General features: G+C 40.5%; 1 protein-coding gene across 1 annotated transcript; it reads left to right on the top strand.

Moving 5' to 3' along the window:
* The first annotated feature begins 8,305 nt into the window (after positions 1–8,305).
* Positions 8,306–20,694, top strand: LOC136439962 (thioredoxin domain-containing protein 11-like). The gene is made up of 13 exons (XM_066435658.1): positions 8,306–8,639; positions 9,645–9,849; positions 10,656–10,883; positions 11,247–11,340; positions 12,367–12,479; positions 13,305–13,373; positions 13,895–14,020; positions 14,175–14,804; positions 15,273–15,327; positions 15,888–16,042; positions 16,631–16,743; positions 17,336–17,416; positions 17,740–20,694. The coding sequence occupies exons 1-13, from the start codon at positions 8,458–8,460 to the stop codon at positions 18,590–18,592; spliced, it is 2,904 nt and encodes a 967-aa protein (XP_066291755.1). The 5' UTR covers positions 8,306–8,457; the 3' UTR covers positions 18,593–20,694.
* Positions 20,695–27,650: the final 6,956 nt, after the last annotated feature.

Genomic DNA, 27,650 nt, shown 5'->3' with positions numbered 1-27,650 from the left:
GAGACTTTGTCGGAATAAGGTATTAATAATTATGCGGTACAGACTGTTAGAAAGGCATCGGAGGGGGAAGATAAGTTTTTCTTAGGTTTGGGATGGTAAGAGAGGGGTTTAGGTAAGGAAAGGCTGGTGGTAGGATGGATGCGCGATGAGGAAGGGGTAGGACAAAATGTGAGAGTGGCATGAGAGTGGGCATCTTATGAGAGAGGGGTAAGATAAGGGAGGGGTGATGAAGATAAGAATAAGGGAGATGAGCAAGGGATGATTGGGAAGAGTTAAGATGAGAGAGGGGCAGGTGAGAAGGCATCAAGTATCTTAGTATGTTCTGATGTGGAGAATAAAACGGAAGGAATGGGCTCAACAGCCAGAGACGGCGAAAGCGAAAGACGACGATTCTCCGCATCACTCACACAGGAGGACCTAGGGCTACGCATGATAAATAGGATACTTTTTAACATGCACAGCCATTGGTCAGACGGTGTGACGTCATACCCCCTATGTAAATAAGGTATAGTGCCCCATAGTACACTTTCATGTGAGCTCCGGGTCCTCCGGCCACGTCTGGAGCCTGAAGCGTACCCACCCGCCCTCCCCGGACATGTTTCTGCTTGGCTAGAGGTATGCGCCCGCTTTAGGGCGGTCGCCTCAGCACATAGGTGCCTTTAGGCTTCAGACGACGATTCTCCGCATCACTCACACAGGAGGACCTAGGGCTACGCATGATAAATAGGATACTATCATATACAGCCATATGGCACTGACCAAGTAAAAGGTTCCACGTTGCCGCCCCATTTGATTATCATTCCACATCGACCACTTTTTGCAAGCTTTTTATTGGATCACTTTTTTGTAACGTTACCATTACACGGGAGAGTGCAGTTTTTTCCAGTGCTCCGTTTTTTTCCAGTTGTACGTTTTGCTATGAATTGACAAATGCCTCAAAGTGAAAGAAAGAAAGCGCTGTTTAATCTATTGATTGGTCTAGACTTTTAGCGTTCAAAAAATACAATCTCCCAAACACGCCCAAGGTTTTGAGGAAAGCAACTGACTATGGTGATCGTCGTATCAAGATGATTATTTATGTGTAAGACATTTCGAACCGTTAATATGAACCTTAACTTGCCATCGGAATTCGAATAAAACAAGTTTTTAATGATAATCCTAGAACTACCGAGAGGATTTTAAAAAGGAAAATCTATTTTCTAAGCTTCAAAACATAGATGAAAGTGGAATAAAAGAAGCTCTCTGTCAAACGTGAAAAAAAGAAAGCACTTTCCAACCTATGCTGATTGGTCTAGACTTATGGCCTTCGAAAGATACAATCTCCCAAATACGCCCAAGGTTTCGAGGAAAATAATAAACTGATTATGGTGATCGCAAAAATAAAATGATTTTTCATTTGTCAGACATGTTTTCTTGAAATTGCATCCTTGAATAAAAAACAAATCATTTCAAAAACAATCATGTAGCTACCTTCTAATCTTTAATAGAAAAAAAAAACTTTTTTCAGTCTTCAAAACATGTACGTATGTAAAAGCGATTAGATGAAATTTTGTAAACTATAAGATGAAAGTGGGATCAAATCTTTGTCAAAAGTGAAAGAAAGCACTTCAATCTATACTGTTGGTCTAGACTTATGGCCTTCCAAAGATACAATCTCCCAAACACTCCCAGGGTTTTAAGGACAGTGCTGATTATGGTGATCGCGAGAACAAAATGGTTTTTCATTTGTAAGACATTTTAGCTTGAATCGAACCTTGAATTGCAATCAGGAGTGGAAAAAGGTTTTCAACTATACAAATCCTGTACCTACCGACTAGAGTTTTAAAAAAGAGAAGAAAATGATTCAGAGCTTTCAATCGCACGTAGTAGCGATAAGATGATAATTTCCAACACCGACCGACGCTGACATTAGACTTGATTAGGTCTGACGTTTGGGGGCGGACAGAGTCAAATAGATGGACGGACAACGGAGCTTGAGACAGCCGAGGAAACCAGCTTGTAGACACGCCGAAACTCAGAAGACAGCACACTGGTCTGTCCGGTACCATCAAGACCTTTACCTGCCTACCAACTCTGTCCACTGCACGGTCCTGTAAACTTCGTCGGGTGGACCGAGTCGGATTGGCGGATAATATTGTGCTTAAGAATACCAAGGAGAACAGCGTGTAGGCACGCTGAAATCTGACAAGCAGCAGTTTCAGTACGATCGAGCGGAGTGAGAATGGTTCTTACCGGCTACGGGGGTCGCCCTTCCCGTCCACCACGGTCTTGTGAAGCGGGGGGGGGGGGGGGGGGGGGGAGGGGGGTCTCAACAGGAACAGTCTGGAAAATGGCCAACAGTATCTGGAAATCCGGTTGATACAAAAATTAGTTTTCTTTTGGTGGATGAAAAACATTGTATTGTATTTTATGTCATACCTGGACATGATACGGGTGTTCCGGACCGTGTGATAACTATACGTATCACATGAGGTTCTAGATTTGTATCACACGGGCTTCCATAGAATATTTAGAATGCATTTCGAGCGCGCCGGTTGCGCCGCCGTCGAAAATTCGAATGCCGGATTCGGAGATCGGAATGAAATACAAGGTTAGGAAACAACCTTTTCGCGTGATAACATTATAGGTAGAATCCACAGACTTACCGGTGGATCAGGCGGCGGTGGTTTGCTTGCCTTATGTTCGTCGGATCATAGAAAGTTTTCTCTCTGCACTTTCCTGTTTCTGGTCTGTTCTTCACGACGTGCCGCACTCCTTTTAAATCCTCTTGGTCCGTAGCCATGGCAACGCTACAGACGTCAGTCCCACGGTGTGCTATGACGGCGGGTACTTGGAAAACATAAAAGACTTCAATTTTGCTGGCGATTGCAGTTTTCGAACTGGAGGACAAATAGATAATGTTCTGCATTGGGTCTCCTGAAGGGCAGTATTCATCAGACATAAGGACGAATTGGATCAAGAATAGGATGGATTACAGGCTATTCACAAGGTAGCAGAACACAGTTTTAATCCGCGACCCCCGGGGTCTATGACGCGGCCCAGAAAATAGTGCGGCCGAAACTATCGAAGACTGGGTAGAAAGCTACATGTGAGAGTCATCCATGTGTAAACTGTGCTGTGTGGTGTAGAAATATGTCGACCTGTAGACCGTAGGATTTGGATAGTGGGCCTTTTCCGCTTTGTGTATAAATGCGCCATCTTGTGCAACCGCCTCACGGGGTCAGTCGGTGCAGTTCAGTGACCTCTCGCAGAGCGCTGTTTCAAAGTGGGCGTGAGGAGCCGATACGCCGACAGGATTTTTCGGTTTTTTATTTATTTGTAGGTTGTACCCTAAACTCAAACATATTCGTTTTTCGTATTTCTCAAGTGCACCGCGCTACATTTTTTACCGCTTCGAAGCTAGTCACCTTGGGGCCCTTAACTATAGAAATCCCTATAGGCCGGAAACTGTGTTCTGCTACCTAGACCAACTGCTCCGGTCTAAAATTTAATCTCTTTATCAGAATGTTCAAACTTAACATTCAAACGATAGGGCACTTGGTGGGTATTTGAGGAAATGAAATCACTTTACTTTCTTATTCATGGTTAGGAAGTAATAGCTGACCAAAGTTACGCCCCCCCCCCCACCCCATACTTATAAAGCATTATAGACCAACTGCTCCGGTCTAAAATTTAATCTCTTTATCAGAATGTTCAAACTTTACATTCAAACCATAGGGCACTTGGTGGGTATTTGAGGAAATGAAATCACTTTACTTTCTTATTCATGGTTAGGAAGTAATAGCTGACCAAAGTTACGCCCCCCCACCCCATACTTATAAAGCATTATAGACCAACTGCTCCGGTCTAAAATTTAATCTCTTTATCAGAATGTTCAAACTTTACATTCAAACGATAGGGCACTTGGTGGGTATTTGAGGAAATGAATTCACTTTACTTTCTTATTCATGGTTAGGAAGTAATAGCTGACCAAAGTTACGCCCCCCCCCCCACCCCATACTTATAAAGCATTATAGACCAACTGCTCCGGTCTAAAATTTAATCTCTTTATCAGAATGTTCAAACTTTACATTCAAACGATAGGGCACTTGGTGGGTATTTGAGGAAATGAATTCACTTTACTTTCTTATTCATGGTTAGGAAGTAATAGCTGACCAAAGTTACGCCCCCCACCCCATACTTATAAAGCATTATAGACCAACTGCTCCGGTCTAAAATTTAATCTCTTTATCAGAATGTTCAAACTTTACATTCAAACGATAGGGCACTTGGTGGGTATTTGAGGAAATGAAATCACTTTACTTTCTTATTCATGGTTAGGAAGTAATAGCTGACCAAAGTTACGCCCCCCCACCCCATACTTATAAAGCATTATAGACCAACTGCTCCGGTCTAAAATTTAATCTCTTTATCAGAATGTTCAAACTTTACATTCAAACGAAAGGGCACTTGGTGGGTATTTGAGGAAATGAAATCACTTTACTTTCTTATTCATGGTTAGGAAGAAATAGCTGACCAAAGTTACGCCCCCCCCCACCCAGTACTTATAAAGCATTATAGACCAACTGCTCCGGTCTAAAATTTAATCTCTTTATCAGAATGTTCAAACTTTACATTCAAACGATAGGGCACTTGGTGGGTATTTGAGGAAATGAAATCACTTTACTTTCTTATTCATGGTTAGGAAGTAATAGCTGACCAAAGTTACGCCCCCCCCCACCCGATACTTAAAGCATTATAGACCAACTGCTCCGGTCTAAAATTTAATCTCTTTATCAGAATGTTCAAACTTTACTTTCAAACGATAGGGCACTTGGTGGGTATTTGAGGAAATGAAATCACTTTACTTTCTTATTCATGGTTAGGAAGTAATAGCTGACCAAAGTTACGCCCCCCCCCCATACTTAAAGCATTATAGACCAACTGCTCCGGTCTAAAATTTAATCTCTTTATCAGAATGTTCAAACTTTACATTCAAACGATAGGGCACTTGGTGGGTATTTGAGGAAATGAAATCACTTTACTTTCTTATTCATGGTTAGGAAGTAATAGCTGACCAAAGTTACGCCCCCCCTCACCCCATACTTAAAGCATTATAGACCAACTGCTCCGGTCTAAAATTTAATCTCTTTATCAGAATGTCCAAACTTTACATTCAAACGATAGGGCACTTGGTGGGTATTTGAGGAAATGAAATCACTTTACTTTCTTATTCATGGTTAGGAGGTAATAGCTGACCAAAGTTACGCCCCCCCCCCACCCCATACTTAAAGCATTATAGACCAACTGCTCCGGTCTAAAATTTAATCTCTTTATCAGAATGTTCAAACTTTACATTCAAACGATAGGGCACTTGGTGGGTATTTGAGGAAATGAAATCACTTTACTTTCTTATTCATGGTTAGGAAGTAATAGCTGACCAAAGTTACGCCCCCCCCCCCCATACTTAAAGCATTATAGACCAACTGCTCCGGTCTAAAATTTAATCTCTTTATCAGAATGTTCAAACTTTACATTCAAACGATAGGGCACTTGGTGGGTATTTGAGGAAATGAAATCACTTTACTTTCTTATTCATGGTTAGGAAGTAATAGCTGACCAAAGTTACGCCCCCCCCCACCATATACTTAAAGCATTATAGACCAACTGCTCCGGTCTAAAATTTAATCTCTTTATCAGAATTATCAAACTTTACATTCAAACGATAGGGCACTTGGTGGGTATTTGAGGAAATGAAATCACTTTACTTTCTTATTCATGTTTAGGAAGTAATAGCTGACCAAAGTTACGCCCCGCCCCCCCCCCCCACCCCACCCCATACTTAAAGCATTATAGACCAACTGCTCCGGTCTAAAATTTAATCTCTTTATCAGAATGTTCAAACTTTACATTCAAACGATAGGGCACTTGGTGGGTATTTGAGGAAATGAAATCACTTTACTTTCTTATTCATGGTTAGGAAGTAATAGCTGACCAAAGTTACGCCCCCCCCCCCACCCCATACTTAAAGCATTATAGACCAACTGCTCCGGTCTAAAATTTAATCTCTTTATCAGAATGTTCAAACTTTACATTCAAACGATAGGGCACTTGGTGGGTATTTGAGGAAATGAAATACACTTTACTTTCTTATTCATGGTTAGGAAGTAATAGCTGACCAAAGTTACGCCCCCCCCCCCCCCACCCCATACTTAAAGCATTATAGACCAACTGCTCCGGTCTAAAATTTAATCTCTTTATCAGAATGTTCAAACTTTACATTCAAACGATAGGGCACTTGGTGGGTATTTGAGGAAATGAAATGCACTTTACTTTCTTATTCATGGTTAGGAAGTAATAGCTGACCAAAGTTACGCCCCCCCCCCCCCACCCCATACTTAAAGCATTATAGAGGTAGCAGATTACAGTTTTAATCTATGACGCGGCCCAGAAAATAGTGCGGCCGAAACTCTCGAAGACTGGGTAGAAACGAAGCTACATGTGAGAGGCATCCATATGTAAACTGTGCTGTGTGGTGTAGAAATATGTCGACTTGTAGACCGTAGGATTTGGATAGTGGGCCTTTTCTACTCTCCAAGCAGAGAAGTGGGTCCGGCAGGTTTTTGACGTGTTTTTAGGCGTTTTTGTCGGGCTTTCTACTTTGTCATGGTTTCTTTCTATCTTTAACCCCTTGGGTTTGCGACACAACAAAAACGATGACAAAGTAGAAGGCATGACAAAAACGCCTAAAAACACGTTAAAAACCAGCCGAAACCCTAGCTCTGCTTGGAGAGTAGGCCTTTTCTGCTTTGTGTATAAATGCGCCATCTTGTGCAACCGCCTCACGGGGTCAGTCGGTGCAGTTCAGTGACCTCTCGCAGAGCGCTGTTTCAAAGTGGGCATGAGGAGCCGATACGCCGCCGACAGGATTTTTCGGTTTTTTATTTATTTGTAGGTTGTACCCTAAACTCAAACATATTCGTTTTTCGTATTTCTCAAGTGCACCGCGTTACATTTTTTACCGCGTCGAAGCTAGTCACCTTGGGGCCCTTAACTATAGAAATCCCCATAGGCCGGAAACTGTGTTCTGCTACCTCTGACAACCAAGCGCTGACCTTGGTTGGGAGTGGTCCGGAGTAAGGTCGTGGGAAGGTCCTGAATATGTGAAATGGGCTTTAAAATGCAGCATGGCCGATGAGCTTGTCAGTACCATTTGTTTTGTACAATATAGACAAAAAGAAACCTGTTTCGACTCTTGGCATGTCTTGTAGTTCGTACAAGCAATGAGGTTAGTATAAAAAGGGATGGATGAAAATCTCACATAGTTACATTCTAAACTCTCCTGGGGCTCATCTCAATGAAGTACTAGCCTCCTTCGCAGACTTCCTATGAACAGCGGTGTTCATAGGGGGGGGGGGGGGGCAAGGTTCTCTGCCAAGGGAGTTGTGTAGACGTCGTCCCTCGTCTACACAACTCCCTTGGCAGAGAACCTTCCCCCCCCCCCCTATAAACACCGCTGTTCATAGGAAGTCTGCGAAGGAGGCTAATGAAGTACAGTGTATTTTGGACTTTATCTTTTTTTAACCACTGAGACTTCTAACACTAGTTTAACATTACTTTCTAAAACAATGTGAAATGCACCAGAAGTTGAGAAAAGTTAGTGTCCTCGAACAGAAAATTGTAACAGCCACAATTCCAACGACCGAATCCAGTATTCGACTTTTCGACAGCGGCGCACTCGAAATGCATTCTAAGTATTCTATGGAAGCCTGTGTGATAAAACCAGAGCCCCGTGTGATACGGATAGTTATCACACGGTCCGGAACACCCGTATCAGGCTCAGGCATGACATAAGTAAATTATCACACGATGCGGAACACCTATATCGAACATTTTCACAGCCCAGGTTATAATGGCATAAGGAAAATTATTACATGATGCGGAACACCCGTATCAAATGTTTTCGCGACCCAGGTATGGCATAAATCCCGATATGCTCTGGCCTAATGCGAGGCATGGATAGCTATTCAAAGTGCATTCTCAGCTTTAGAAAAAGCATGATCCTTTGTGGCTTCCCACCTGTGTGTCTCCGCCCCACAGGTAATGCCAAAAACGAATGACCTTTCAACTGCTTGTTAGAGAGCGACAAACAACAATTCTTTCAACGAATCAATGTACGACAGATAAATAATACGAAATAGTCAAAATACTCCATAAATAAACTTGAAAAAAATATATGATAATTCTGTGATGATAGTTACCAGGTACTCAGATTCAATGAAAGTTCTATAACCGATTATGATAATTCTTTTGTACGTTCTGTCGCCCTCGTTTCCAACCGGAAAGAGACGTGTACTTTGTGGAGAGAAAAAATATGGTGCTTGCTGTTTTGTTGACAGAAGTTGTTCGTATCGACCTATGTCTACGTCAGCGTGCCACCATACGTGTCCTGCAGCTATTGTAGTGTAGTATGGGGCGATGGTTGAACGCCAGGTGGCGAACCAGAATGGTGAGACGTCGAACAACGCAGACGAGAAGAAACGGACAAGGCTGAGAGAAAAACGAACGAAGAAGAGAGCCATGCTACGACTTGCGGCGATCCGTTTGGTGGTCTGTCTACTAGTGGGACTGTTCTTTTACATCGTTAAAGCTTCTAGGAGGTGAGTGTTAATGTTTGTTGAAGCATTTTGTTAAGTAAACATCTCAATTAACGCTTCGCGGTGACACCTTTCTCTCGTGACAAAAGGGGGAGGGGGGCTGTGGGAGGGACATCAGATATAATTTATGAAAATATCTCTGCTTCAGAAAGTAAAATTACGTAACGACTTGTGCTGAATTCATGCAAATTGATGTCTTGTACTTTATTTGATGTATCACTTGTTTAAGATTTTAAGGTTAGCTATAGAATTACAGATTGAAGTTCTTAAATTAAGAAATAAGCCATTTTTGTAATATTATGTTTTGCCGACATTCAACTTTATTTTATGTCGTGCACCCGAAATTCTTTCTGTGCACCTAACTTTTTGGGTTGGGTACACCAGTGCACCCATTTCCAAAAATGATTTTCTAGCCCTACTAATAGATTACGTAATAAATTACTTAATATTTATGTTAGTACTAATCTACAGAATATTTGTACTATCTAATGCTATCGCACAGATACTAAAACGTAAAAGATACAAATGGTACATCTAACAAGTGGGAGCAAACCTTCAGACAAAAATGTTTGTCGGCCAACAATGCACAAGTAACATACTTGTGCATCTGCTTAGCCAGTATAACCGCCCTTCAGCATAACATACCAGCACTAAACAGATGAAAAACAATAGATTTTTTTATGAATAATATGTTTGTATTTTTGGCAATCTATGTCTCAGGGCAGAATCTAAACAAGGTGGTCTGTACAATATTAAGTTCATCATCATCATCATCTTGCATACCCCCATATAACCCCGCGGGGGGCAAAGTAGTGGGGGGGAGGTCCCAGGCTAAGGCGGGCAGGCCTCCAGCCTGGCACGGTAAGACTCAACTGTGGGAGCCGTCACAACCGTGCCGGGCAGAGCATTCCACCGTCGAATGGTGTGTGGAAAAAATGAATGCTTGTATAATTCTGTCCTAGAAATCATAACAGAAGTTAAATCATAACAACCCTTTTCCCATCACAGTTCCCACTATGCAGTCAACCCCAGCCAGCGCCTGTTCCACCCCATGTCACCTGTAAGGGAGTTCCGATCAGGAGATGTGCAGACCATGAAGAAACTGATTGCACATAGCGAGCTGTCCATGGTCATGTTTTACGCCCCATGGTGCGCAGAGTCCCAACTGGCAGCTCAGGATTATGGCGAGGTTGGAAAGGAGTTGCACAAGGAGGTGAGAGTTATCCTTGTACTGCCTTAGACCCGATACACGCCGGGAAAATTTTCTAGACGTACGACAATAATGTACAACAAGTCTTTGACGTATGTCGCCTTTTTCCCTGGGTGTGCATTGGCACGAGCGTCATATGTCAAGAATTTTTATGGCCCGCATGACTTCGTTGCGCTTTACCTCCAAGTCGTACTGGCCATAAAAATGCCTGACGTCAAAGAAGTTCGTCGTTGTTGTTCGTCCAGAAACTTTTCCCAGCGTGTATCGAGTCTTAGATAGAATTTCTGTTACTTTCGTTATGACATGGTAAAAAGGGGTGTATCTACATGTAGTTCAGGACTAGGTACAAATGCCACTGTGATACAACAAGCTGCTAGGGGGCCCAAACCTACACCACTTCTTTATTACATCACAAGCTATCTGCCACAAAAAAAATGAAGACCATGGCACGTCCAGGTAAAAAGATACAAAAACCGAAGTTCTGCTGCAGTTCCAAGGTCGCATACCAGGGGGCCCAAAATCGACCTTGATGTTCGGCTTGACAACACCCGCCCACATACCAAATATTATCATAATCCATCAGGAGGTTCTTGAGTTATGCTAACTAGAGTAGTCCGGAAAATGCGGAAACACAAACAGACAGACAGACAGACACACCCAAAACTATATCTCCATTTTTCATGGAGATAATTAGGATTCCACGATAAGTCCAGGGTTTGAATGAGTGTATAATCTCTTGCTGATGTGTACCTCAAAGCTTGATGTTGTAAGAAGGTTTGATATCTGGGTTTTTTTCCCCTTTTTTCCAGATCTTTTTTGCAGCCATTAACTGTTGGGAATACGCTGGTGAATGCAGGAAAAAGTTCGCTTTCCAGAAGTTTCCCAAATTCTTTGTTTACAACTCAAGGCTTGAGGGGATCGAGTACAACGGTCCCGTCACTACCAAGCATATGATGAAGTTTCTGCGCAGGGTGGCCTCACCAGTGACATATATTAGAGACTTGGAGGACCTGGTCTTCTTCTCTGCACTAGAAGATGTGAGTACTTACTGGACTTAATGACTTATTAATGATATGCTTAATGATGTATTCATGTCTTTTTTTATCTAGTTATTTCGACTTATTATTTATGATTGTGTTGATATAGTTCATATAAAGTTTCTTTTGTACTCTTTATCCGTGATTCCTTCCCCTCCACTTCAACTTTGTTGAAAAGTGGCCGTGTGGCTGAACAAGCATTCGAAAGAAAATAAATTACTTATTGAAAATCTACCATTTTCTGAACAAGTAGTTTAGGTACAGGTTCAGGTCCGGACCTGTACCTAAACCCCTGTACCTGTACCTAAAATTTGTTTAGGTACACAGCTCTACTAACAATAGTTTCATGTACTATTCATACAGACAGGAGTACTTGCCTACTTTGACTTCAGTGCCTGGAGACCCACACTTGGATATCTACACTACTATCTGGCTGCACAGAATGCCTTGGAAAAAGGTGTGTATCCTCTTGTTTAAAAGCACCCAGAGCATTTTATGAGGCTTGAAAACTGGAAATATTCTAGTTGCTGTAATCTTTATGAAATTGACATTTAATGCCACTCTTTACTACATTAGCGTGCGGAATTCTTATCAAAAGTGCTCAAAAGCGCACAAAAATAAGCTACATGGTGATCTTTTAGTTTCATGCGCCTAGTGTAAATAGACCAATACAATAGCTCCGCCTACCTCCGTCAAAACGTAGAAATGCAAAATTAAAACATAAAAATGCAACTATTTGACAGACATGCAGTCACTCTCTCATTGGTCTAACCGCAAATTGTGATGGACAGTCAGGATCAGTCTATTAGGGCTTGGATATTCTATCAGTTCTCACTACACAACGACATCGTATCTTTGCTCATTAATGTCGATATGTAATGGTATAGTGTTATTCTGTGCACTATGTGTAGGAATGACTAGAAATTGGAATTTTTTTTATCCAAGTTTCAAGCCTCATAAAATGCTCTGGATGCCTTTAAGATACGTGGAACACTGCAGTACATTGTCTGAGGACAAAATATGAAAATTATGTACTACTTCTACTGCGACTGTGAGTAAGTACAGACTAGGGCTTGTCATTGCATACAAAAATACAGTACATGTACAATGTTTTGAAAAAATAGGTAAAACTGGGGGCGAGATTCTAAATACAGGCGATGCTCATTGGTTGAGAGGGAAACAGTGCGGGTGATTCAAACTGGAAGGTACAGCCCTCCGTGTAGCTCCCTTGTTATTGGCAATATCTTATTACTGGCCGATTGCTTTCGGCCAGTTTTTGGTATAACAATGTCTGAACTATTCCTCATCAAGTTTTGATCAATGTCATAAAAGCAAAAGTCATAGTAGGCCTGACTAATATATACATGTATACGTATGCTTTTTCTTTCAAAGTCCCATTATTAAGTCCCTTATTGGAGAGGTACTACTAAAACAGTTTTGTAATGCATTGTTGAAGTCATGCATTTTGTTTGTTTTCAATCAGTACCATTCCATGGGGTCAAATTTGGAGTCATCACTAGCCGACAGGTGGCAGGACTGATAAAGATCAAAGAGCCACGGACTGTCGTGATGGTCAGAACACTCAATGATACACTGGTGAGTTTCATTTTCACTACTGCTGTGAACATAGCTCCTTGATACATGTATATATTATCAGCAACAAAATGAATAAGTTAAGGAAGCTTAGGCCACACCAATTTCATTTGTTGCTTCTCAGATTTTTTCAGGAAAAAATTGGAGCGACAGGGTGAAAAAAAAAAAAAAAATTTTTTTGCAAATAGTCTGGGGTGAAGATAAGGGTTTACATGACATAAAGAATAAGAGGATTATTTAAATTTAAGCTTTGTATGGCTCATTTTATGCAATGAACCCCTTTCTTTGATCTAGTACTATGATATCAGTAACAGAATTACCTTTTGCTATGTAATATATGGATTGATATCGAGAAATAGTTGTAATAAATGAAAAATTGTAACTTAATGATAACATGTGACCACACTTTTTAGGTATGTGCAGGCCTTTATAATCTATTTTGGTGGCTATTGAGATTTTCAACTGAACAAATAGTAAAATCGTGAGTAAAAATTTGTGAATGGGAATAGTGACCCAATTTTTTTTTTCAAAATGGGAAAAACAGGAGAGGCTATTCGGAGAAGCAACAAAAAAAATTGGTGTGGCCTTACAGTACATGTTGTGCTATAAGCTTCATTTGGATGATGAATCTTAATGATAGAATTGTACATTGGGCTTGTTCTTCATATTGAAATATTCCTCTTAAGATTAGCTATCATCATTTTGACATATCTCTGATGTAATGTCTTGCCTCCCTTAAGATTTATGTTCAACGCTGGTTGAAAATCTTAGGTTTAGTCTAGCAATGTCACTTGACAACAAGATGCTGACATTTTTTTCATATGGTAGGTGTATCCCCACACCAGGAATTTCTCCCATCAAGACATCCTGGCATGGGTGGAAGAGAACAGAGTGCAGGTAGATAATACTTTATTCTACAACCATCACCAGTTTCTATCAGTCTCAGATTTACATTCATACACTGCAATGCTGTATTGTATATTATGTCATGCCTGGGCCTGATACGGGTGTTCCGGACCATGTGATAACTATCCGTATCACATGAGGTTGTAGAGTTGTATCACACGGGCTTCCATAGAATATTTCCAATGCATTTCGAGCGCATCGGTTGCGCCGCCGCCGAAAATTCGAATACAGGATTCAGAGGTTGGAATCGATGTTGTTACAGTTTTGTGTTCGAGGACACAAAACTCCCTCAACTGTTGGCACATTCCGCATTGAAATGTGTGTTTTCTCAGGTGGGTATGACGTAAATAGAATACAACACGGTGTCAGATCGCCCTCCGCCCTCGGTCGGGCTGGTACCTCGGGTGATACGGAATACCCCGTGTTGTATTCTATATTGACAAACTGTAGAATTTGCCTGTTTTAGCCTCCCCAATGATTTCAGACTACATACTCTAACTCTGTCATTACAGACCGTGCAGTGGCTCCCCCTAGCAGGAGTGAAGAGCCTGCAGCTGTCCACAGAACTGCAGGCAGGGCCATCTCTGTTGTATTTCACCCCTGACAACCCAGATGGGGACTCTACTTCTGTTGCTATGGTAACAAACCACTCCTTTTTACTTCAAGTACATGCTTTTTTCAATTATGCATTATCAGAAACTGGCAACTTGAACATATCTTAAGTTCTATTTAAAAAGAAAACGAAAAGATGGCTATTTATTCTGTTAATTTTTTCTCCTCTCCCCTTCCTAGTTTCGGGAAGTTGCCATGGACTATTTCAACTGTAACGACACACAACTTGTTCATGACTTTGTCAACATTAGCAGGGAATATCGCAAAATCCTACGCGGATCAGATGAACCAACTGAAAAACACAGCAGCTCTGAAAACTTGAAGACTGACAAGCAAGAAATTCCGTCCTCCAAAAGTGCTCACAGTTTGAATTCTGTTGGAGATTATTTGCAAACTCAGGGTAAAGATTTAGATGTAGATAACAACATAGATAGCACAAAACACAGTGAGCCAGCATGCAAACAGGGATTGCAAACTCAGTGTGAAAATACAAAGACCTACGATAGTGTAGCTAGGAATGTGAAAACTTCTCAACCGGAGTGTAACACAGTATGTACTGATAAGAGCTGCTTGTATTCCAAAGAATCAAATCTTAGACATTCCGCAAGTGGAAACACAGTGCAATCTGCAAGCGACGAGGCAGTGGACATTGAAGGAAAAGATGTGAACGTCACAGGGCTCGGATGCAGAACGAACAAAAGCCTGGGGTTTTATCTGTTGGACTCAAATTCTCAGTGGAGTTTTGCTGAGAATATTGGAGTGAAGGAGAGAAACGGAGAAACAGAAAGCATTGTCATAGTGGACGTCAATGTGAGTATTCTTATATTTTTAATGATATATATTTTTAATACCACCCTCCTAAAAGCAGGACCCCTATCGCTCGGTTTGTTGGCTCGCTCGCGTAAGGGCCCTGCTCTTTAGCCCCGGTAGACACGGTTCTGGCGACGTTACTGACAGTTGCTCATGAATGATTAATGAGCTATCCTTATTTGGCACAATTTGGTGGTTAATTTGTTCTGAACCTAAAGTAACGTCAGAACTGTGTCTACTGGGGCTAAAGAGCAGGTCTCCTATGCGAGCAAGCCAACGAATCGAGCGATAGGGGTCCTGCTTTTATAGGAGGGTGTTTAATACATGGTTCTCCAATATCATAATGACATCAGTGGGAAAGCTGTCAGATTTGAGTGGCGTTATTTGTTTTTAATTATGAAAGTTGGTCCTGCATTTATGTGTCTTCTTGCAGCTTTTTAATTTGCAGAATCTTCTTTTTTCTTTTAGAATGAAGTCCAGTTTGTCATGGATCCAAGTCTGACCATAAATGAGACAAACATAGGTATGACAATTTCTACAATTTGTTGTATTTGAAGACAATATGCTTTTATAAGTTATGATGCAAACATGGTCTTTAAACGTCTGGTCTTGGAACAGCCTGGCAATATCTCCAAATGGCTGATTTTAGTTGCATCTTGTGTACAGTTCTGAATTTTATAATCAATTTTTTCACATGATTCTTAATTCTGGCAAGCTTCTGCATTGTTATCAAACAAAACAAATTTGCCAAAAATCGATATTTCAAAATATACTCGTTGGCACGCATAATTCTTTAAGTATTGCTATCATGTACATTCCTGCAAATTTATATTGATAAACATCGAAGTACAAGCCAAGGAGAGCCGTTTTGCTAAAAATGGGCGTGGCCTTATAAATCTTGATGACGTAATCATGACCTCATACTAATTTGCATAAATTATCACCTTGCTATAAGGCACTACCTGAAAAAAAAATTAAGGTTGAGGAAGGTTTATAAAGCTTAAGAAAGGGTTTTTTCAATAAGATCCCAAAACTCCTCAGCCACCCTTCAACGGTATAATGTGATTTAATTTGATTCTACAGCTGCTTTTATCCACAACTTTACAACAAGCCAGCTGAGTAGACACCTGAACACAGCACCACCCCCTGACAGTGTATGTCTTCCCAATGCCACCCAGCCCTGTGTGGTGGAAGTCACTGGAGAAACATTCCACGATGTTGTGTTAGATGAGACAAAGGTATAAGACATTTATTTTCTATCCTTTTTTGGCGTAGCATTTCTGGTATACAAGAAAGGAAAGATAGCAAAACTAAAAGATGGCAAAGATGTTTGTAATTGTTGCCAATCATCACCTGTCTTGTACTCTAGGACTGCTTCATCTTTATGTTTTGACATGGTACATCTGACCATCATTGTGGGGTCGTGTGGCGCAACGGCAGAGCGTTCGGCTCAGAACCAAGAGGTCCCGAGTTCGAATCCTGTCATGTCACCGATCTTGTGCCCTTGGGAAAGGCACTTTACACGACTTTCCTCATTCCACCCAAGTGTGAATGGGTACCTGACTTTGGTTGGGGAATGTCGTAATGAGGTCACCTGTTGGCGCCGAATGGCAGCCGCCCAGACCCTTGCGACAGTTCCACAAAAGTGAAGGTGTGGAAACAAATATGTATTTGTTGTGTATACAAAAACCTGCATCAATTCGGCACTAGTAAGGCTGCCATTGCAGGTAATTTCTGACCAATAAAAAAGACAACATTATTATTATTTTATCTTTATGTTTTGACATGGTACATCTAACCATCCCGCTTCTGACACCATGTTTCAGGATGTTTTGCTGCTGTACTACGCCCCATGGTGTGGAGCATGTTCTGCCCTGGCACACATATGGCTGCTTTTGGCTTCCTACTTCAAGAGGGCCTCCAACCTAGTCTTAGCAAGGTAAAACCCTACTTATTTATTTATTTATTGGTTCAGCATGTACATGGTTGCCCAACTAGCCGGAGGCTTTTGCTAACAGCGAACCCATGTGTAGGACTGTAGGTTTTTGGACCATCGCACACCGGGGCATGCCCCTACTCTTTTTTGAAAGGTGTGGTGGGTTCTTTAATGTGCACGGGGTGTGGCTCTCCCCAAACACGGGACCTCCATTTAACGTCCTATCCGAGGGACGTCCCTAACCCTAGATGAGCTAGGTACTCATGTACACCTGAGTGAAGTGAGGAAAGTCTTGTTAAGTGCCTTTCCCTAGGGCACAACGTTGGGGCGCATGTCCAGACATGTATGGGGGCAGCCAGGGATCGAACTCGGGTCCCCTTGTTTGACAGTCGAATGTTCTATACATTACGCCACACGACGCCACATAGCACCTGAGAATTGGTACTTCTTCTGGTAAACATATATCGAGGAAACACCTTTATATTACAATATCTTGACACCTCATGGTAAAATGTTTACTAATAAAGTTGTGAATGAACTATTTTGATGTGTACCTGTATCAACTGATGAAACGGTGTTTTTTTACGACCTGTAGAATTAATGGTGACAAGAATGATCTTCCATGGGAGTTCACAGTACCCGCATATCCCACAATCCTCTTCTTCCCAGCACTCAGGTAAGTTTCTGTCAATAGTTTTCAACAGCAAGAACTGGTAAGAAAAACACAGTAAAATGATTGTAAAATTTTCCTATGAATTATACCAGATTCAGTCATCAGTGATATATAAATATATTATTGACCCAGAGATATATTTAATTTTTTTTGAAAACACTGAAAATATTTCTGCTTGATTATGTTTTCCATGTGTTGATATTTGAAAGACTGACAAGAGCATGTCTTGATATCTTATATGTTAATGGCTAGTTCTCTTTCTAGATGTCTTAGACTAGTTAGAGAAATGGATTTGTCACAAAACAATTCCTACTTTTTATATACAGGAAGGACATGAGTGTGAAGTACCCTGACAACCTTCCAATGACCTTGCCCAACCTTGCCGAGTTTGTCCTTGCACATGCCAGGAGGAGGAACAGGCCAAGGTCAAATCCCACCAGCCACAAGGTCATGACCGACAGTCAGGAAAAAACTGACAATTTACAGATGCAGAGCCTTGAAAGAGAACTCTCCAGTATGAAAGAGGAAATAGAGACCTTAAGAACGCAAGCGCAGAAGTTACAAGATGCTCTGCGCATTGTTAAGGGTGCAAACATCCGACTGAATGCAGAAAATAGTGAGAAAGATCTCAGAATAGAAGCTTTAATGAAGTCCGAAGCAAAATTGAAGCAGGCGTTAAAAGAGAAAGAAGTTAGATTACTGCAAGCAGATGTTTTTATGAGGGCCTTACAAGAAGGAAGTGTTAAAGCAACCTCTGAGAATGTACTGTTAAAAATGCAGGTGAGTGCCTTGCAACAGGCTTTGGACAGCATTTACAATGTTATGGAAGCAGACAAGAAACAAAATCCAACAGAAAGAAAGGACCCAAGACATTCTGTTGATGCTCCTAACCCTGTCAATCCAGAAGCTAGAAAAGACAGCCCTAGAGAGCAGACTTCTGAACAAATGCTGCGAAAAGATCCTTTAAAAGATGATTCTCAGATTAGAAAAGTTGCCCAACCTGTGAGGGAAGGTGGGAGACAGACACATCAATTTCAGGGCCATGTTCACAGTACGAGGGGTCAGAGACTAGAGGACACGGATGGGGGGAAACAGAGAGTGGCTGTTGTACCTTCAGCGAAGATCCAACACACACAGGTCCTCCATACACATGAGAACAAACAAGAGGATTATACATGACAAAATGCTGCTATCAATCCAGTGAAATAAGTTCATGTTAGCCCATGAGGGTATTTTGGCCTGTTTTTGTTATTATTAGGCCACAGCAAGTAAATTTTATGGATGACATCCTCCGCAGACTCCAAAATTAATGAGATAGGGCAAAAAAAACAAAGCCGGGCCAAAAAAAACAAGATTCCTATATTTTCAAATTTTGAGATCATAATTCTTGTTAAACAAGAATTGAGGCGATGAAATATGATCCTGTATTCATTCATATATAATATAAAACCTTGATTCAACAGTAAATATGTCCTCGTAGATGTGTATACATCTCAATAGACTAACTACAACAAATGCAGAAAAGAGCTTGTTGTACCATCATCTGAAGTAACTACACTCGGTATTCATATGCAAGGAAACACCTTAGACTGTCAACGTTTACGACATATTTGCCAATTTTTGGCATGTTGACCACCGTCAGAGGGCAATGAAATTTCTTGTTTTTTATCTCGAAATCAGGCGAAAATTAATGAGCTGATGTCATCCATAAAAATTACTTGCTGTGGCCTAAGTCTGGTATCCAGTGCAATGAATCAGCCCTGAACAAGGCTGGATTCCAGACTAATGGATTACATGTACATGTATGTCATGCTATGCAGGATGATAGTTATCATGTAGTGGCAATCCTCTGAGTATCCTGTAGTACTCTACCAGGCTGGTGTTACCACTACATGTACATGTAGATATTGTCTACCATGCAGTAACAATATACAAATGTGATACTCAGTTTGTGATGTCTGTGATTTTTCACAACAGTAGGTAATCCGAAAGAAGAGATTAGATGAATCATACATCCTTAGTGTATCGATTAATCGATTAAATATGATGTGCAATCTTATTCATCAGATATGATTTTAATAGATGGTGAAATTTACGGTGTTGACATGTTGATGTTAACCATAATGTGTACCATATATGCTCCTGTTGTTTTGTCAAAATAAACTTGAATATTTATAAGATTACAAGTGATAAAACTACCACAAAATATTTGCATTTTTCTGTTTACTACTGCTACATGTAACAAACAAATAATGTATATTGTGTGAACGGAAACAGTAAGGATGGAAAATGTATTGAGTTTCCCTACAACAGTCCAGGAAGGTAAACACAGTTAGGGAAATAGTTCTTAAAGGCATCCAAAGCATTTTATGAGGCTTGAAACTTGTCTAAAAGCTCCAATTTCTAGTCATTCCTACACATAGTAAGTTTCAATAACACTATACCATTACATATCGACATTAAAGGAACAACGATACGATGTTGTTGTGTGGTGAGAACTGATAAAAAAATCCAAGCCCTAATAGACTGATCCTGACTGGCCATCACAATTAGCAGTTCGACCAATGAGAGAGTGACTGCATGTACGTCAAATATTTGCATTTTCATGTTTTAATTTTGCATTTCTACGTTCTGACGGAGGTGGGCGGGGCTATGGGATCGGTCTAATTACACTTGGCGCGTGAAACTAAAAGATCACCATGTAGCTTATTTTTGTGCCGCTTTTGAGCACTTTTGATAAGAATTCCGCACGCAAAGGTGGTAATAGTGGCATTGAGAGTGATTTCATAAAGATTACAGCAACTAGAATATTTCCAGTTTTCAAGCCTCATAAAATGCTCTGGGTGCCTTTAAGATATGTATCAGTACATGTACACTGATGGTCAATCTAGCTTCTATACTACAAGGTTGGGGTCCTAAGTATGCTGCTTCAAAGATGTGATGTCTTGGCAATTTTTCAAAGATTACACTCAGGACAGGGAACTTGGATGTGTAATACATGGGCATCCTGACGTTCAATGACAGTTAAATGGTTGGAAACAACTGCTTTTAAGAGCTCTTACTCACATCACAGTCGGCCTTGCTACTTCAACGGTATCGCTGTGACCCTTGTACTCCTGCAGGAGAATATGACAAAGTATGCGTGTCTATCTAAGTTCATTTTGTGACATCCGTGACCGGTATAAAGATTTTTCCCTTCAGGTTAATGGCGTTTTTACAGCTGGGTTAAAGCATTTCCACTTGCAATGATATCCTCAATGGAAACATTACTCTAAATGGAAGTTTCGCATGCAATTTATCAAAGAAGTTGTGTTCCATTGTGGATTTCAGTTGCGTTTGTGAAGAAGCTATTTCAAGACTTTTTTGCGTTACCAAATTTGTCACATACCCAGAAAAGAAAGACTTAAATGACTGAGAAAAGCCAAGCATTAACAGAATGTTTGACATTTGGTCACCACACGTTTGTTCTTGAATAACCGGTTTTTGAGATGATCATTAAGTGATAACGATGATGATGGTCGAGTATCCCAATATTATTTTCTTTATTTTCTGTATACATTATAAATAGTAATTTCATGATGGTAATTTTGACTATTTATCATGAAGTACATTATTTGCGGGAACTTAAGCACAGTTTTATTCTGAAAATCATTCACGTTAAAATTGATCTTTTCTGAAAACATCTAATGATTTTTTAAAATCAATTTTCTACTGTGCTCTTTGTATTTTTAGCAAAAGGTAATGACGTCACAGAAAGGACCATAGCGGTAGCTTGTATGGCAGGAGTCCCTTCTAGTACACCAGCTTTTCTTTAGAAAAGAGCAAATGATGACAGGAGTGGACGAGAAAATTCCATTTTACTCATTCGCAAAAGTACAAGTACTTGTCCCATCGTGGGAGTATTCTGTTGACCGTTGTTTGCCCCAGATGTTGTGGTTGGGTGGTGATAATGAAGACGGGGGTCCTGGGACCTGGCACCGTTGACTCGTGACATTTCAGTGGCATTCTCCACCGGAGCTGTTATCACCAGGTGCGCAGGTGCAATACGAGTGCTGAGGGGGGTTTCCATAAACATTCTATGAATGAATGGCTATAAGATTTTATCAGGGAAGACTCTATAAAGATTGGTCCTATGTCATTTTGGATTGCTAATTGAATTACAAGAAGAACTTTATTGCATGACTATTGTAGCAGGTACAAAGTATGGCAACAGCAGTTAACATAGAACAAGACATAAGTATGGAATAAAACTATTCACTACAACAAAATGACTATCTTAGGTTTTACATGATTCAAGTTGGGCTAATTATGAGTATCATTATTTTTCTGATAACAATTTGAAAACAATCTTTTATTTATTTGCCTATTTTAACACTGTGTGAGCTGTTGCATCTAACGATATAGTCCAATCTATCTGTAGCACTGAGTGTCTTGAAATCTGAAGTACTTGAATTGATAAAGGTGAATAACTTATCGCGTAGGGCATCATATTTAGAGCATTCCATAATAAAGTGAAACTCATCTTCAATTCGATTTGGGCAGAATGGGCAAAACCTTTGGTCAGGAGCTACATTGAAATATCTACCTGTTTCCATATTCAATCTATGGCTACTAATTCTTAATTGTGTTATCGCTTTCCGGATTTCAACATTATTCAGCGATGCTGTACTTGAAAATGGCCTTCTTAAAAGTTGGAGTCCATCCAGTACTAGTATGTCAGTATATCCATAAAGTAATGTATTGCTAGAGATAGGTTTCAAGCTGTAGTCTGGTCGGCTAACTATGGCCTTTATTCAATGTACATGTATTTGGTATAGAGACTAATGCGCACATGTACTAGTATATTACTGGGCATGGACTATCAAAGCTTTTGTCCCAAATCATCTTGTTTAGTTTACCATTAGTATTTTAGAGCAACGTATGGTTTGTCCAGTACAGATTTTCCTTTTGCTGAAAAATAAGGTTAGGCTCAAATAGTCAAAGTCAAGGCAGTTCATGACTGGCAAAAACAATAGCCATCCATTCTTGGACAGTTAAATTGCATTGAATCCAAAAGAGGTTCTACAATTCCTGCAGATTTCACTAAACGCAGTTATGTTCACACATCTATGTTAAATCAATTGTCTACCTGTATAAAGACTAATGTGATTAATGTCACCCCGCATTCTTGTGACTTCAATGCTTATAATTAGCTTTTTATAGCATGTCTCGTTCTGGTTATTGTGTAGCTTGGACTATGGTGCTACCTTCAGTTGTTTTCCAGTCACTTGTTTGTTCAGGGTATCACCATCCATTTAAGCCTACCTCTCACTGGATCCGCGGCACGCTGGCGGCGTCGCTGCGTCCTAAACAGCTGGGTTTGTGTTACCCTTGACTTTATAATGGGAAAATCATTCAAAACGTACAAGTATGACCAAAAAGACAACAAAACACACAAAGCATAAAAAGATTCGTCTTTTTTGTCGATGAAATTCGTTGAGTGGTTTGTCAATTCAATCGGCCGCAGTGACTCCGCCAGCGTGCCACGGGTCGAGAGGGGGTCTTAACGTTATTTCACCAGGGTACATAATTCCGTCACCCAGAAAAGATACATCCAAATAGACCGACGTCCCTAGGTCCAGCATAATGCACTCCTGTATATCTAACCTGTACATACCTGGGAGGGGGCTGCTCTAGAAATCACTCAAACCTGTTTTTGAAAGTCGCGGATTTATGTAACCCGCCGAATTAATGTTAATGGCCAGGGGGTTATGCGAGTGCAATGACCCGTACATATAGCCTATTTGTAGGATATAGAGCTGTTGTCCTTTTCCGTTTATCCAATACCAGACCAGATTGCCCATCATACAAAATAGATGAACCATAAAAATTTGAGAGCTGTACTTTCAAAAACAGGTCAAACCTAGTTCAATAGATAACACGATGAAACCCAATATAACACAGTGCGTATTAGGTCCATTTGATGTCAACCGCGCAACCCAGTTTTGGTTTAGAGCTTAGCGACATCCGCCAAGGGAAAACATTATCAAGAAATTGTCAAAAGGAAACTTAAGTTACCAATCACATCTTGAACTGTTGAATTTCTTATGCGTTGGTCGCAAGTAGAGCATGTGTCTTTCCTTCTGAAGTGAGAGAAAAATCGATGTCTGAAGTCTGAATCTCTTCCCAATATCGTCATTATTTAATAAGGAAATAATCAGGTCAAGCTCTAATTGTTCGCCCAACATCTGTCAAGTGGTTTGGGTAAAGTTGATAAAACCCTAATCTCCAAGCAGATCTACCGATGAAAAGACGATGGCAAAGTCCAATTGCTTGTGCTCTTTGGATACTGTCTTTGCCACCGATAGATCTGCTTGGAGATTAATTACATCTGACTGTCAGCTTAGTTGTCCAAATTAATTGATTAATCTGTAAAAATCTGTTATTACCTTCACAATAATGAGATCTTTACCTCTAATTACGAAAGTCACTATGTTGGATCACTGACTAACGTTACGAAAGCATTGATCAATGAACACTACGCCTCAAGTCTTACGCCTCAAGTCTTAGGCTTCTGAAAAAATAAAACCATTTTTCATGGGTCTTCAATGTGTAGACTTTAAACCAGATCAAGTATAAAAGTTTACAAAAGTTCTATGTAAGTCACTTTATGCAAGATCTTTAGATGGTCTTTATTCAATACCAGCCCATACCTACCATACACCTTCTGTCCAGTTCAACGTGTCGTATTCACTTGTATGTGGACATGTATGTGTGTGTGTGTGTGTGTGTGTGTGTGTGTGTGTGTGTGTGTGTGTGTGTGTGTGTGTGTGTGTGTGTGTGTTTGCGCGCGCTGAAAAAAAACGGCAAGCAGTTATCTAGGGTAGTACTAGTAAGGTAGAGGGGTGAATCGAATTCTCCATGCCTGGTCGATTCTTGTTCTCCATACGAATGTCTTTCCCACTCGGAATGGGTCGTTGGTCGTTACCGAGGTGTATTGTAATTCGGTTTGCCAATAACATGCTGACGGGTAAAACAAAACGTCAATTGAAGCCTCATCAGGTTTGGCCTTCGTTGCAGACTCCTTCTAGTCTGGTATCCAGTCTCTACGTGTCGGCTTAAATGTACATGTGTTTTACTGGGCCCACGCACCGTGCTATACAGACCTGCTTCTGTCAGCCTGTGTTCTTTCGCAGCCACCGTAGTTTCGCAGCCATCGTAATTACGCCGCCACCGTACGTAATCTAATCCAAGGCCGTAAACACACCCCGAGCGGACTAAGCTGTCTGGGCGGGCGGGGTCACTCCCAGCGCCGTAGAGATATCGAGGAGCCCCCGATGGTATAGTTTCCAGGCTAACTCCTTCCTTCTTTTGCTAGTAATAAGAAACAGATGTAATAGGAAAACGGTAGCTTGAAAAAGACAACAGCCGGAAGGAGTCTGCAACGGAGGCTAATCAGGCTTATGTACTGTCAGATGGAATTTTTGGTGTTATGACCATATCGAGGTATTGCAATTCTGGATTATGAATCTTACATTCTTGGTGTATTTCGCTGTTTATTCAATACAGTAATTTCGTAACTATTCCCTATTTCTTTTATGCAATTATTGGAGACCGCATCGGTAAAACAACTTTACAAACAAACAAACAAACAAACAGACATACATACATACATACAAGACAATGCATGACCTAATATGTATACAGCTCACATGTTAAAATGGCATTCTAATATTTCATGGTACCTGTTGGAAACTTAAATCATAGACTTGGTAATAGCCACCTCTTCTTAATGGTCTAGTGTGCCTATGAAGCATGTTAGTGAATATAAAAAGACCACAAGCGGAAGAGATTTTATGGCAGTACTGCCGGTAATACATACATTAACGTTATACACCCACCATATCCCATTGCCAATAAAATCATCATTATGTGGTAGTTGAGGGACAATTGTGAGGACTTAAAAAACAGTTAACCCTCTTTATTACCTCTTAAATGCTTGTTTAGGGGGTCTAATGTTTGATGTCATAAAATAACAAGCCTTGTCATATGCATGAATACATAGAAATCCTCAGAGGACTTCTGAGCACTTCTGCTAAACGCCTTAACTGCTGACTGGCGATTGAGGTTCACTAAAATTTCTATTGGCCCCCTGCTGCTTTCCTGAAAACATTTGTAACCGCCTCACATCACCGAATCTCTGCGGACCCCTTTGTACGTAGTGAGCAATCACCTGTGTGCTATGAAGCTTACATATGTGACTTTTGACCCACTTTGGCGGCACCAAACGAGAGTTATTCCGTGCACTTGGGGATTAGCTCTAGCTCTTTTGTAGGTTATACCTTTCAAGCAACGGACGGATGTTACAGATGTCCTTGGAAGTATTATCGTAGGATCTACAAATCTCACGAGCTTGTTAGAAATTGTAACATAGATGCGGATTACGTGTACAAGGCCAGTGTTTGTAATCATACTAAAACGACGAAGATGGCAATGGGAATCTCATGTTAAAGGCACCCAGAGCATTTTATGAGGCTTGAAACTCGAATAAAGCAATTCCAATTTCTAGTCATTCCTACACATAGTAAGTTTAAATGTTACTATACCATTACATATGGACATTCAAGGCGCAAAAAATGCGATGTCGTTGTGTGGTGGGAAATTATAGAACATCCAAGCGCTAATTTGATCCTGACTGTCCATCACAATAAGCGGTTCGACCAATGAGAGACTGACTGCATGTCCGTCAAATGTTTGCATTTTTATGTTTAAATTTTGCATTTCTACGTTTTGACGGAGGTAGGCGGGGCTATGGTATCTACAGTATTTACAGTAGGCGCGTGAAACTTAAAGATTACCATGTAGATTATTTTTGTGCCGTTTTTGCGCACTTTTGAAAAGAAATCAGAACGCAAATGTGGTAAACATTGGCATTAATTGTCAATTTCATAAAGATTACACCAACTAGAATATTTCCATTTTTCAAGTCTCATAGAATGCTCTGGGTGCCTTTAAGTTACCTGTGTGGCATTGCGATGAGTGATGGACTCTATCAACTCGCCCCCCTCCCCAGGGATGCATTAACCCACGAGAGGCGTCACAGATGGGACTTTATGGATTAGCAATTTGCTTTTACCAGACAAGGGTTAAAACCAATTTTATTGTTCTAATGGATCAGCAGTTATGGACGACATGATCTCTCTCTTTCCCCCCACCCAACATCGTTTGATAATGAAAATCTTAGTTATCGCTAGTAATCATGTCTATATAAATACTGCTTTTGTTGTAACAGATTATCATCAAGTTGGCCGTTTTGTGCTAGAACGTATACTTGAAACAGTGCTACAAAGATTCTTCCTCAGGATAAGCTGTTAAGATGAAGAAATGTTCTAAGCTCGCACATTTTGTGAGCGCTCAAAGTTTCTGTGGATTCGGCAAATTCAATAAGACGACAGACTCGTGTGTTAGTCGTGTCTTAAAAAAGTCCCAAATGAGAACAACTTTTAACGGTGTTCGTCACCTTTGGGATTATAAAATCCATTTAAAATGTGGTCTCCGCTCCCAACCCAGTCAAGTTACTCGTATAAGATCATGATTTAATGTAGAAGGGTACAATAGGATCGTCACACACACATCTATCCCGCTAACCGCCTTGATTATCAACCCATTTCTGATCATTTATGGCAGTTCGTAAGCCACTGATTCATGGCTATAGGTCATAAACCCACTAAGCACGGATGATAGGTAGGCTCGTAAGGCTTTTAACAAGGAATTACAGCCATTCAATGTTGAAGTACAGACCAGAAATAATGACTACAGATAATGTATGTTAGATAATCTTCTATAATCTTGTGAAAACGATATTTGGCCAATGCAATGTAGTAGCTACAAAGTGAGATGATCTTTTAAGGTTTTTAACATACAATGCAGGTACGTTGGGTCACCATTAATGGTATGTATGATAGTAGGAAAATTGGTTAGTTTAAAAACTAGCGGGGAAAAACGGTGCATGATGGACATGACTTATATCCTTGCAATTATTTTGATTGAGATCCACATTAAACTAGATTATTACAACTGTTGTAGTTTTCATTATGAGGTATGCATGTACGCGTATATTCATTACCTATAAGCATTTTCATAGGTTATCTATAAGTAATAAACGTTTTTGCAATCATGTTTATGGAAACTTATACCGATTTCATACCTGTTATCGTTTTCATTGGAATATGTGCCTGCATATATATTGATTACCCAT

Source organism: Branchiostoma lanceolatum, chromosome 8, assembly GCF_035083965.1.
Source record: "Branchiostoma lanceolatum isolate klBraLanc5 chromosome 8, klBraLanc5.hap2, whole genome shotgun sequence".
In the NCBI taxonomy this organism is placed as follows: Eukaryota; Metazoa; Chordata; class Leptocardii; order Amphioxiformes; family Branchiostomatidae; genus Branchiostoma; species Branchiostoma lanceolatum.
The sequence above is the reverse complement of the archived record's forward strand: the minus strand, read 5'-3'. Positions and strand labels throughout refer to the sequence as shown.